Source organism: Electrophorus electricus, chromosome 7, assembly GCF_013358815.1.
Source record: "Electrophorus electricus isolate fEleEle1 chromosome 7, fEleEle1.pri, whole genome shotgun sequence".
In the NCBI taxonomy this organism is placed as follows: domain Eukaryota; kingdom Metazoa; phylum Chordata; class Actinopteri; order Gymnotiformes; family Gymnotidae; genus Electrophorus; species Electrophorus electricus.
This window is the reverse complement of record NC_049541.1, coordinates 3880206-3893850: the sequence shown is the minus strand read 5'-3', so window position 1 is coordinate 3893850 and position 13645 is coordinate 3880206. Positions and strand designations below refer to the sequence as shown.

General features: G+C 42.7%; 2 protein-coding genes across 8 annotated transcripts in view; both read right to left on the bottom strand.

Moving 5' to 3' along the window:
• Positions 1-6025, bottom strand: part of eps15l1b (epidermal growth factor receptor pathway substrate 15-like 1b) — a 21545-nt gene extending 15520 nt beyond the window's left edge. For all 7 annotated transcript variants that reach the window (XM_035528484.1, XM_035528486.1, XM_035528485.1 and 4 more), the window contains exons 1-12: positions 5974-6025; positions 5269-5310; positions 4999-5088; positions 4747-4794; positions 4434-4535; positions 4159-4221; positions 3762-3887; positions 3585-3644; positions 2715-2984; positions 1095-1255; positions 440-596; positions 17-82 (exon numbers count right to left, since the gene is read on the bottom strand). In XM_035528484.1, the coding sequence (XP_035384377.1) occupies positions 17-82; positions 440-596; positions 1095-1255; positions 2715-2984; positions 3585-3644; positions 3762-3887; positions 4159-4221; positions 4434-4535; positions 4747-4794; positions 4999-5088; positions 5269-5310; positions 5974-6000 (1212 nt within the window). In that variant the 5' untranslated portion in view covers positions 6001-6025. The remainder of the gene's footprint in view (positions 1-16; positions 83-439; positions 597-1094; positions 1256-2714; positions 2985-3584; positions 3645-3761; positions 3888-4158; positions 4222-4433; positions 4536-4746; positions 4795-4998; positions 5089-5268; positions 5311-5973) is intronic.
• A 1400-nt stretch (positions 6026-7425) lies between these two features.
• On the bottom strand, positions 7426-12412 carry calr3b (calreticulin 3b). The gene is made up of 9 exons (XM_027023801.2): positions 12213-12412; positions 11400-11501; positions 10944-11147; positions 10720-10814; positions 10303-10512; positions 9544-9657; positions 9197-9340; positions 8990-9082; positions 7426-8812 (listed from the first exon to the last, which is right to left on the bottom strand). Exons 1-9 carry the CDS (start codon positions 12304-12306, stop codon positions 8606-8608), a joined length of 1263 nt encoding a protein of 420 aa, XP_026879602.2. The 5' UTR covers positions 12307-12412; the 3' UTR covers positions 7426-8605.
• Between the last annotated feature and the right edge of the window lie 1233 nt (positions 12413-13645).

Genomic DNA, 13645 nt, shown 5'->3' with positions numbered 1-13645 from the left:
GTCGGAAATCACGTACTCTGGGCACACTAGTCAGTCCAGGTAATTCAAATCCCAGCGATGATGGGAATTCTGATGAGATGGCCTAAGGGTATAGAGAGGGAGAGAGAGCGAGAGAAAGAGAAGTAGAAGAAAGAGGAAGAAAGTAATATGATTACAGATAATTCAAAGTTTGAGCAACAGAAACTATTTCATAAAACTCTCACCTCTCAGACCATGATAAGAAAGTAAAAGAAGTGGAGGTTTAACACTGTTAAAAGGTGCCAAAGTGACCTATAGCATGCACGAGGCCTCAAACACATTTATGAAAAGTCACATGCAAATGTCAGCACCTCAGAACTCAACCATTATGAAACCTGCTGTGGCATTTGACATTAAAAACAAGCCACTCTGTGTGTGTGTGTGTGTGTGTGTGTGTGTGTGTGTGTGTGTGTATACTCACAGCATTGGCAGTGGAGTGTCTCTCTGAGGGGGGAATCATCTCAGCAGTCAAGCTCTGAGGGGGGTCAACCCCTTTAACCTTCTGCTGCATAAGGTGCATAGCCAGACAGAACTGCTCTTTTGTCAGTTTGCCTACAGATTTAGTGTCTGCTAGGGACCTACGGGGGGGGGGGTGAACAAAACACACTGCATATTGTGTTTCTGTGGAGCTTTCTTTCTTCAGTATATTACAGCTCTGAATCAGTAAGATTGTGGTTTGCTGACAGGATTAAAATGGCCTCATGCAGACCAATTTGTCACACAGCCTGTGACACTTTACTGACTGTTTAGCCGATGTGTTTAGTGACGCTATAATTCAGGGGTTTTCAGAACCAGTCCTGGAATTCTGCACCGCAAAGCTACAAGTGTCCCCTTGTCCAGTGCACCTGACCCAGGTCACCAGCTCATTATCAGGCCCTACGCCAGTGCAGGGAAATCCTGAAACACGCAGGACAGTGGACACTCGGACGTGGGCCTGAAAACACCAGTACTTGGGTGTCGTAGCACAGCCATGTACCGTTTGATTGGCTAGACAGGAGCCTCTTCATTTGATGTTCACATAACTGCCCACTAGATGGTGCTGCAGTAATGGAGTATGGGCCATGCTAGGGTCTCACCAGATGTGGGCCAGCACGTTCTGGGGGAGGCCCGAGTTCATAAAGATGTCTTTAACTTCACCTCCTCCTACCATGCCATCGAAATCAGAGTCGGCCAGCTCGAAGATATCCTCGTATTGAGCCCTGTCTTCCTGAGGCACTACCCAGTTTGCTGAGACAGGCTAAAAGAGACACACACAGGACCCAAAACATTTTTACCTTTCATTCAGCACTTATATTCATATTTCCTCATATTTAACTGACTCTCCTAGGTGCAGAACCTCTTGTAAATAAATCCCTCTGTATATAGTATTATACAGTATAAGCACCATTCTAATTTCCATATACATACACATAAATAGCCACATGGTTTCCCCCCCCCCCCACTGTCTGTTAAACGTGTTAGAGCTTACAGGGTAATTACACCTTTGCAAAGTCAAATTAACATAAGAACCACCTTATCTCACTGCAGTATAAATGCAAAAAACGTCAAGAGAGAACAGCACACAGGTACAAGTGAAAAATCTGGAAAACGGTCAGAAGGCCTTGAGGTGTCGCAACACTCTAGAAGGGGGCAACGAGAGCGGAATTTGAGGCCCAAGAGGAAAGCGGCTAGACCTGCTTGTCCAGCAGTGACTCAGTGCTGCCAGGGCGTGCATCCGTGGAACAGGAGGACGTGCTGTTTGGAAAGACACTCCTGCCTAACAGCAGCAACACTCACAGAAACCCTGGCCTATCAGCCGCTGCATGTTCCCAGACAGGCGGGTGACGGGGTCAATCGGTCACAGACAGACAGGGCCAATTGGTCGCTTTACGTTTACATCTAAAGAAACGATCACTCATTGACTCACTCACAATTCTCTACGTGGAAAATCTGAATATAGCTATGCTTGTGACAAATGGAAGGTTTTAACCATCTAATAACCTACATCAAATAAGAGACCAACCTTAAAAGGTTAGCAGGAAAAATACATTTTGCCAGAAATATACATAACTTGACAAAATTGTTACTATTTATGTATGTGGAAGTTGAAAGATAAGCCTTATGTCACCTCACTTCACACTGCCTAGCTCTCACCCATTTGCATTTCCAAAAGTGTATGTTTTACTTCTCCAGATCTATAAAGGATGACATGACTCTTCTCACAATGAATTATGATATACACCCATAAATACACCCATTCGCCTTCATTCCCGAGCTGGTGCATGTTAACCAGCCTGTTTGTAGTTACTGTGGCTGACCCCTACCCAAAACCCTGACAATTGCTAAGATCTGGTCAACATTTCAGCGAGCACTTTCCACTGTAAACAGATAATGCTGATAGGAATATATAAGGTTATGTGCTTTAAAAGGCACTTAATGTCATGCCTTAATCTTACAGCTAAATCCACTGAGTCATAGGGCAAGCGTTGCCTGATACTGGCAGCTTGTGATAGTTGCCATTGACGTGCCATGTCCTGAGTGGGCGGGAAGCTTTTCCCAGCAACCCAGTCATCTGTCATTAAGCACTTTAAATCACAAGTCTGTGTTTTCTAGGGATGGGTGTGCGCGCACGTGCAAGTGTGTGTGTATGTATATGTTTGTGCGTACATGTGTGTGAGCGTGCGTGCGTGTGTGTGTGCGCGCGTGTGCGTGTGTACCTGCAATGCTGGGCTGGCAGTGGGACTGGGAGTGGTGCTCCTGAAGGAGTTGGATGGTGAGATTCCGGAGGCGACGGTCAGGGGGCTCGAGCGGAGCGGAGCGGTGGACCGCAGGTTCTCTTTTAGCAGGAAGGGGCTAGAGGGCAGCACGGACACGGAGCCCGGCAAAGTGCCCCCGCTCTTCTTCCGCTTGGATGGAGGGATGAAGGAGGAGGGCAGGCCGGCAGGGACAGGCTCCTTCTCCCTGGCCCGGTACACGAGGTGCATGGCCTGGGGAGGGGGATAAACAACAAGTCCAAAGAAGCACTGGTGAATATTACTATTCACAGCATTAATTAATATTCACAAGCCACTCAGAAGTTGTAAAAAGGTCAAAAGCAAACTGACTTTGATGAAACTGGGATATAAGTGGGCAGTCCTTCTAAACTGTAGAAGGTTACATAGTGACAAAATAAATAAACTCCATTTTCATCAGTAACTATGATGCAATTAATAGACAATCATAATTCTACTCTTTCATATATGACTAATAAATTGAATTACAGCCTGTGACCTATTTAAACAAACGTTTTGAAGTGTGTGTCACATTTGTGACCTGACAAAGATTCATTTAAGACGGTAAAGTTGCTAGTTTCTAAATATTACTATGGCAACATGAAAGTGTGGGCATACTATGTATTTTTTTCTGGACAGACTGGTTTTGTATTTTTGTAATGTGCAATGTTTACTTTCTTTGTTAACATACCTTATACTTCATTAACATTACAATTTGTGGCTTGTTAATCGTAATTAGTTCAATGAACTCAATTAAGAGAATCATAATATTAGCATTGCCAGGTACACTCCATCTTTTTAACAAAGAGAGCTCACCACCGCAAACTCCTCCTTGTCCAAATGTCCATCTTTATCAATATCACTGAGATCCCAAATCTACAAGCAATGAAAATAAACATGTGATGCACTCTTTACATCTGCCAAATAAATGCCTTATCACCAAATCTTGCTGCCAAAAACCACTAAAAAACAAATGTCGGACAGTGCACTTGCCTTGCCAAGCACATCCAGGGGTAGGTTAGAATTGATGAGGACTGGCTTCACCTTATCTCCTGAAAGAAGGCCATTGACTGGTGAGAGACTCTCAAATATGCCATCATACTTGGCTTTGTCATCAACCTACAGTCATAGAGGAGAGAGAGAGAGAGAGAGAGAAAGAGAGAGAGATAGAGAGATAGAGAGAGAGAGAGAGAGAGAGAGAGAGAGAGAGACAAACACAAAGTCTGCGTCTTTGGAAGCAGCAATGCTGGACACTACGAAACAGCAACAGTGCAATTCTCAATGAAAATTTAAACTCACCTTCTGATACAAGGAACTCATGTAGTGCCCAGGTGAAAACCAGGTGAGAGCCAGGCTTTAAGGCCTGTATTTTCACAAATAACGCTCTTACCTTCAGTGCCCAACTGGGGTCACTTGGAGCTGCTGCTACGAGAGATGGGCTGGCTGTGTCTCGCTGTGAAACACATGTGATGCCATTATAGCAAAATGCCTTTAAGGGGAAGTATAGTAGGTTAATAACTAAGACTTACTAGGTGTTCATTCAGTCAAATGTGACTGTTCATTTGGTACCAATTTCACTTTAATAACCACCTCAACTAGTCCTCTAGGCTGAATTATAAGGTCATTTTCTGTTCGATACAATGTGAAACCTTAGGAAGCACTTACAAATTTAGGGGCAGGTACCGACATGGACTGGGTGATATTGTTGGGGCTGACGTCATTGCCGCTCTGTGCTGAAGCCACCAGCCTCAGGGCAATGAAGAAACCCTATGAAGACAGATTGAAGTTATAGTAACCAACCACAAAAAAAAAAAAAAAAAAAAAAAAAAAAAAAAAAAGGGGGGGGGGGGTGAGATGTAGTTGATGCAAAATGAATGAAAAAAAAGAAAGAGAGAGAAGAAAAGACAAAACAGTCTGAAGAAAAGTAGCTGAACCCAGCATTATCCAGGAGATCAGAAGAAACAATGGGTGCATTTACTCGCTTGTCCAAGTAGCCCTTTCGTTCCGGATCTGACAAATCCCAGATCTAAAGGAAGAGAACACCAGACAATACATTTCAGTCTGAAATTTTCTCAGGACCGAATGACCGATCCCAACTTGTTGATAAATCAGCAACTACAGAATAAACTCCTGTTACAATACTATTGAATAACAGCAGAACTCCTGCATTAGGTTAAGCCTATTGCATATTTCCACATGTAGAGGCTGATGGATCCTGGGTTTCTCTGACCTTGCTCAGAGTGCTGTCTGACAGTCCAGACTTCTTCAAGAACTGGGCTGCTTCAGCTGCCCCAACTTTCCCCGTGTTTCCTGGGTCCACCTGCACCGACCAAGCAAAACGTAATTAAACACCATCATAAGCCACAAGCGGACAGCGCATGGGCTTCTCGCTAGTTCTGTGCATATTTACAAATGTTTTGAATAGAAATGCATCATCAAATGCAGTATCCGGGCCTTCTAGCTTGACAGCAGAGAAGAGCAAGGAGGCATGTGGCCTTACCTGTCTGTAAAAGTTTTCGTATGCAGGGTTTGCACTTGATATCTGCAGAAATACAGAAGGGTACTTCAATAAATGAAAGACAGGTCAACACCTACAATACACCAACCAGCCCTGTCAGAAATGAAATGGTTTTTTAACGGCAGCAGAAAAGTTTTTACAGAAAAAAAAAAATCTATACCTTCATCTGCTAACGCGAGCAAAAATATGACATGTTAAAAGTCTAATTTTATTTTCCCATAACGACAGAGAAAGTGCAGGAGAACATGGTCGGTAATGAAATCCCTGCTCCACAGACACCTGTCAACGACAAGCGTCTATGTCAAGAGCAGACGGTATACAAGGTGTTCAAACCGAGGTTCAAAACGAAGTAAAAAAAAAACAAAAAAAAAACAATCAATCATTTTGAGCATATTAATTATGGCTATGGTTGAAACGGCCGTAAAACAACAGACATTATCGTTACAGTTTCTTCCTTTCTCAGCTGTAAAGTGAGTTAACCCAACCAGCTAGTGACAACTCAGCTTGACAAGGCTAGCCAGCTAGCTACTTTATTTCTGGCTCTGATAACCCAATACGTTGTGAAGAATGCTTAGCCATAAAAAGAAATATTCGCGGAGTGAGCGCACATAAAACGTAACCACACCGAAAGCCACAAACCAATGCAGACAAGCAAGCAAACGAAACTTTCAAAAACATTAACCCTACTTGAGTAAGGGACATGAGCGCCGCCATATTTCCTGCTTATGTCCGCGTGCACAGAGTACGCTTCTTGAACGCGCACCGAAGGTGTTCATACAAGTATTTTTGTATATTAATGTTCATTATTTCATTTCTTTTTTGTTGTTGTTGCTTTAATTTGGTATTAGCGAGCACGTAAGCTTGCATGTTACGATTCCAGCAGTAAGGTCAGGAGGTTGTTTTATTCCTTGTATTATTACTGCCATAAAGATTAGATGAATGCGCGGAGATTGCTTGTAAATTACAAGAATTTGGCATCGTTGTAATTTAGAGGCACTTTAGAGTAGGAATAAGTTATTTTTACCATCAAAAAGAAGCAAAATATATGCACGAAAGTGACTTTTTATTTTTACTTTTTTTTTCTATAAAGTGCAGCTCACAAAAGACGGAGAACCTAATTTATTTGTGGTCCTCAAGTGAACCATTTTGTGCTACATATGGAGACGGACTTGTTTTAAACAGAAACATCCAGGCGTCGGTGTAATGGTTGTTTCATAACGGGAAGAATCATTGAGAAAATGACAACTTTAACCGTTGCCTAAATCGCTTTATTGATATCGTTTAAAATGTCTCCATCTTGTGGAATAGGTCTGGAAGGGTACGCTGTCTCGCTCACACACACACATTCTGTAATTATTTTAAGTTTAAACTGCCTCTTAGTTTTTACTTTCGCAATAGTGATCAGAACCGGGGGGTTGAGAGAAAAGCGTTTCTGGTGGTGAAGTTACAGCAGTGAAATTCCATTTTGTCAAACATCCAGTAGGCATATCAATCTTTCTTAATTGCAATCATAAGCAAACAGTTGTGGTTGGTCATGGAATCGTGATGCGATGCTTAGCACAGTCTTACTCGATCATTTCACATGACAAACTTTGCTATGAATATACTTCCATCACTGTCTCTCTCACACACACTTTTGTTCGGTGTTTTCATTGTGAATGAGAGCAACTTTTACAAGGATGCAGTACTGGAGTCAAATCGAGCCAGGATTGGATTTCATCCTTCAGGCAGAATTTCTTGCTTTTTAAATTGAGGCGCTTTTTTTTCCCCCTTTAAGAAATCATGGAAGGTACCAATGAAAATGAATATAATGCTGCCATGAAACTCTCACATTCAAAAAGTGTGCACTGAAGAAGCCCAGACAGTAAATACCACACTGAAATGTGACCGACTGATTTAAGTGTTTAGAAGCAGATCATGTATTGTTTATGTCTTTGCACACATTGTGCAACACTGAACCCAGGCAAAGTATTTAATTTCTGTTGTAGACATTTGCACAATGGATAACAATTAAAATAATAATAATAAAATAAAAACACACACACACACACACACCACACTTTGAAAAGTCACTGACATAACAGCATCAACTGTTAGCATCTGACCCATTACACAAACATACACAGCTCAACTCAGAAATCATTAATAAATTCTTTTATTAAAATTTAGCATTAATTGCAATGCACTGACAAGAACTGAGCCACGTTTCCTAAGAGTACCGTAGCATAAAAGTCCTCTTTGCTAGAGGACTGAGTGACGCCAGCGCTGAAATTTTTCCGCAATCTTTGTGCTGAGGCACTTTTTTGGAAGCCACACCCTGATTTGTAAGCAGGGCTACTTCAAATCAAGACAAGTCCATTCTGGGCATGTTGGTCACCATGTTCACAGTGTGTAAAGAAAAAACAAAGTTCCTTTGGAAGAAAAAAAATGGTATTCAGTATACATAGTTACATAAAAAAAAATGTAAAATGCACTGAACAGATGAGTTTGCAGATAGTCTGTGTGACGTTTTACTCAATTTACACACCAGATGTTGAATAAATAGAACTGGAACAACTGAGTCTCAATTTAGTTGGAGACAAAAAACAAAACAAAAAAACCCCAACCCAAAGTCAGTGCTTGAAGAGGGAAAAATGACAGAAGGCAGGAATTACTTACTGGCAACAGTACATCCAGCTGTTATTTGAAACTCAAACGTGACAAATCTCAAATCATGTGACTGGGAGGGTAATAACATTCGTTCATTGCATAGCTCATAAAACCCACAACGCAGACAGCTCATCTTCCTTCTTCCTCTTTGTGAGCCACGTCATGGCCAGGAGCATTACGAGCTGGCATTTAACCAGTAACGTCAACGTACTTATTGCAGCGTCAAACTTCAAAAGATTCAGGACTTGCTTGTTGATGAAGGGCATACCCATCATGCAATAAGAAGCACGTGCTACCTTATGGTTAGGCAGCGCTGCAGGGCAAAGTAACCGGACCTGCTGTAACCAACAGGTTTTAGTAGCTGTTTGTGTGTGTGGGGTTTTTGTTAGATTTTTTTTGTTTTTCCTCTTTTGATGAGGCAACAGGAAAATGTATGACCCCCCCCACCCACCCATCTGGCAATTCTTCATCACACCCCCTACCAAACAACCCAAAAAAAAAAATCTATTTCTAGGATTTCTAAGTTTCAGACCCATTATTCTCCCTTCTGTCCATACAAACCAAACCAACCAGAAGAGAGTTACAGTCCAAACAGGATCAAACCTCCCCCCCCTCCCAAATGGCTGCCATACAGCAGTTGGTGACTGCATCTCAGATGTACTCATGAGCTTTACAGCTCATCTTTGGGGTGGGACTCATCATCCTCTCCCTCAGAGTCTGCCTCCTCAGTTGTCTCCTCTTCCCCCTCCTCTTCCTCCTCATCATCATCATCGTCATCATCATCCTCCTCCACCGCCGTGTCCTGCTCCTTATTCTTTTCCTCTTCCTCTTTGCGTTTCTTTTCATCTTGTTCTTCCTTCATTTTCTTCTCTGGACCCTGCCGAGCAAGAGATAGCAAGAGACTAAAATGTCTAAGGCAAAATGCATTGGTGCGACTGAGACAAGGGACAATGATCTGAACAAACTCAGCAGAAGGTCATGGACCCTGAAGAGGCATTAGCACTGGCACAGATTTGCAGATATTCTGAAAGTCAAAAAGGTACATAGTCCTCACTTTAGTAACTCCCCAGGTCTCATTTCCAAACTCCTCTGCTGTTTTCACATCATCTGTGATCAGGAAGTTGTCAAAAATGGTACCAGACTTGACCTGGTAGAAACATGAAGGGGGTTATCTTGACATGCATGTTTTGCATCTCTAATCCAACGGCGGCTAAAGTTATTCTGCTACTTGCCAAGACAGAACAGGGACACACACACACACCTGCCACAGATCCAGGCCGAGGACTCCGATGTTGTCATACTTGTAAATCTGTGTGTCGGCGCTGTACTCAGGGTTGTCGATCTCAGGGTGCACCCACACACCTTTGTAGTTGGGGTTATCAATCTGCTTGGGCTTCCATTCTCCCTGCAAAGGCAAAAGGATGGGAAACATTTGGTGGGTTGTGCCGATAAAGCTACAGTCCAAATATCCCACCAAATCACATTACACTCAGGGACAAGTTGGGGGACGTTGGCGGAGTGATTTTAAAACGCCAGTTTGCATGCCTTAACCAAGCCAAGGGAACTAGGGGAAAGTAAGGGCACTGGAAGTTCCCTGCTGTTCCATACCTTGTACTCTGGGTTGGGGATCATGGGAGGCTCCCATTCACCGTCCATGTCCTCGTCCCAGTCTTCAGGCTTCTTGGCGTCGGGATCTGGAATGTTCTCGGGCTTGTCCCAGTCCTGAAGAAGAGAAAAAAGACAACTTTTACATGTAGCCATTTGTTTGTCAAATGAACCACACTCTACAGGTCACACAATGTGTGCACACTTTGGAAGTCACTCTGGATAAGAATATCCATTAATTCATTATAAATAAGCTAATGTGCATTTGAAAAACTTTCAGTAGATACAAGTAGGATATTATCTCTTGATAGTTCAGTGTGCTACATACAATAAAATTCGGGGGGAATGGAATGGAAAATGGGGTCTTACTGTTCTGCTTAACTGAACTTCTCAATCAAGTCAAGTAGGGACCAACCCGTCTAGCCCCCCTGACCCTCAGAGAGAAGGGACTAACCCAGATATGACTGGACACATCTCACTTTGTACCTTTTCCTTCACTTGGACTTTCTTTAATAAATTCACATCCACATTTTAGTACATAATGGAACAGATAGCCAGTTGCCAGTTACTTGCCAACTCTGTGGTGCATCTTAAGATGTTTACACAGCATACACAATATCCAATGCCCTGCTTAATTTCACAAAGTAACACAAACATAACCGGACTGAGGCTGCAATTGGTTGATGCAAGTCACCACAAGTGTGATTTTCAAACCACAGTGGAAACATGACGAGTGAAAGGGCAGAATCACTGGGGTCAGACCTCTGGCTTGGTATCTGTCTCATCGGCGATCTTAGCACGATCATCCCAGTCCTCTGGCTTCTTGGCCTCAGGGTCCTTGATCTTCTTTGGGGGCAGCAAATCCCAGTCCTCCTCCAGGGAACCAGACTCCACCTTCTCATTGTCGATCTTCACCTCGTACGTCTGGTCTGGATTCAGGATCAGCGTGTACAGGTGGGTCAGCTCGTCGTCCTGGTGGAAACGAGATCAGATACTGTGATTAGACACCTGCATGAGGAAAGGCCTCATTAGCGAAACAAACTGGTCCGACATCGCACTCTGCTAATGTTAATGTCTTTTTTAAATAAAAGAATGTACTTTTTAAAAAGACATACCGACAGCCATTTTTAAAATCAAAGTGCTAGTTGCATAATTTTACCAAAATGAACATGCACTTACTTTGCACTTGATGTCCTTCTTGATGAGGTGGTTCTTGCCTTTGTAGTTGAAGATGACGTGAACTTTCTTGGTGCTGTAGCCACAAATATCTGGCCCTGTAGAAACAATTAGCCAACTGTGTCAAAAAAAAGGTCCTCTACCAGTCTCCCTTCCAGAGCACTAGTCATAAAAACCCTCCTTGCTGTTACCAAAGCTCTTCTCCAGCCCCTACCCTCAGAACCTACCGAACATAATGTAGTACTGTGAGTCGCCATGCATGTTGGTCTGGTCGAGGTCGGCAGGGAAGAGCTTGATGTAGCCGCCACCACAGTCAATCTTCTGCTCGTGTTTGACTGTGAACTGGATGACCAGGGACTTCCCCTCATTGCTGAAGGGCTCGAATCGGGCGGACGTGGCGTAGAAGCGAGCGTCCTGGCTGGTCTGCAGGCCTAAAACGGAAAACAAAAGTGGAAAGAACATCCATTTTAAAAGGTGTGCACCTGCAGATCACACCATGACAGCCCTAGAGGGCTGGAGCATTACAGTTTAGTGTCCTGACAGCTCTTGCATACCAAGGAGTGGACAGTTACCAGACTCATTTGTTTGTGCTTTTAGGAACACAGCGAAAAACAAACTGTGGTGGTTTAAACAAGAGATCAATACCATTGGTCTACATAGCAGATAATCAAAAGCAGAACAACCTTTGTCTGTCTCAGCATCACCATAGAAGTTTCCAGAAGTAAGTTTGAGCTGCCCATAGTCGGACTTGTGCTCGGAGTTCACCCACCGACTCTTCCATGCATCTGGAACAGAAGGTTGAAAAGTGATCCAAGACAGAGCATGGCTGAAATCAGACAGTCAGACAAGGTTATTAATGGGTTCGATAATAAGTAGAATATGACCACCGTATCCGAATAACTCAGTATTACATACATGACAAAGCTTATAATATTGAACCTTGACTAAACCACTAAAACCCAAATTAGGACGCCAAATAATGCAGGTCATTCCACATTCCATCCACGATTTAAAGGAAACACCAGGACACTTCCTGCTGTCCTGCCTGCGGTGACACAGCTGCGTGGTTCCTGCTTCGCCAGCCTCCTTCAACAAGCGTTTCATTGCACGCTACACCGATTCTTTCAAATGTTTTACTTTCGTTTTGTACCAGAAGTCCCGTTTGCCTAGTTTCGTTACACTTTTTTTCTGAGTTTATTTAATGCATAAGAAGTACCTCAGCTGGTGAAATGTCTCATGAGACATTTTATGCAAGTGTTACTCCGTTTGAAAACCATCAACGAAAAAAGACATTTGCAAAAGGCCATATATCGACTGGTTAAAGGATCTGGCCAAATCTGCCTAACCGTAGACTGCCAAAAAGCAACAAAACCTGGAGTATCGCTACCACGTTACCAGTTGGATGTTTTAACTACACTATATCTACTGAAGCTGACGACACCAACCACATTTTTAGCGAATTTCTCCTCGGGTGGAACGAATGTCAGCCAACTTACCTCCATCGAGGAATTGCTCTTTAAAGTAAACAGTGGCCTCGACAAAACATGTCAAGAGAACGACCGAAAATATAAGCAAAACGAAGTTTCGCATTTTTAGTTAATTATTTGCGAAATTGCACCGGTCTTCGTTCTTGTCTCTCGCCTCCAGCGCTTTGTACACCTAAGCCAGACCTTGTGAGGTCTCTCGGTGCTTTCAGAGCAGCATGGGTGAACAGATGGCTGTCTCTGATTGGCTCATACGCCGACGAACAGACCAATCAAAGGAGCCCACGAAGTGCATGGCTCGCCTCCGCCGGATATGGGCCCGCCCCTCCAGAGGTTCCTGAGTCAGTTCGCCCAATTAACTACACATTGACTAATAAATAAAATAAAAGTAAGGCTGATTTCCAACTGAACGTCTCCAGTTCTGTGTACTTTAAAAAATCGGACAAAAGAAATGCTTCCTTTCTGGTCGGCTGTGCGTAGTTGAGCATGTAGGCCTATAATTTATTGTTCAAAACAAATTCAGGTACGCAGGTTTTGCGGTTGAAACGCTGAAACAAAGGTGTATGTTTTCTTGTGGTTATGTGATAATGTACGGCTTTAGATCTTTCATGTTGCGCATAAATTAGCAGAATGATTGTACTATATTTATACACTGGGAAACATCAGAAACGCTATTGACCAGCATTTTCTGCCAAGTAACGTATAAAAAAAAAAAAAATTCTAGTTTAGACCTTTCTTTAGATTTGTTTTAATGTTGGTGATTGAAAATAAAGACCGTCGTTTTTTGGGCAAAACAAATATGATATAGCCAGAATACTTAATTTTGGTACTGCTTCTAGACAGAAACTGCAGGCTTGCCAAAAAAAAAAAAAAAAAAAAAGAGACTCAACGCATATGTTTTGGCTTGCTACGAACTTCACCGCTGCAGTGCCGCGTTAGTGAATCTGGGGTGAGACTAATGTACTCCAGCTATCCTCACTCCGAATCAGGTAAAGCAACGCTCATCTTAACGCTGATCTACGTTAATTATCTACGCTGGATCAAAAAAACTACTTAAATGCAGTGCAGAGAGCCTCCGAAACTAACGCGACACACTCATGTAACCTTCTGTTAGAAAAATAGCGCCTTTTCACTTGTCCATCTCTAGATGTCGTCGTAACGGCATTACTAACGTTGGTCATGTGTGTAAAGCTCGATGTTTATTCGGGTCATTAAAAAGTTGATATTATTATGCAATACCTACGAGTGTGGATGCAATTACATTTATCGATCTATAATCTGCACCAAGACACGTTGAGTAAATAATTGTGGCAATGGTAAATGTAAACTCTTTCATCTGATTACAAGACAAATAAAGAGCAAAAAAGAAGATAATGGAAAATTGTTAAGCTTTTTTTTCGATTAGCTTTGACCTCGGGGTTGCAAGATATTTTAGGTTATTCGAA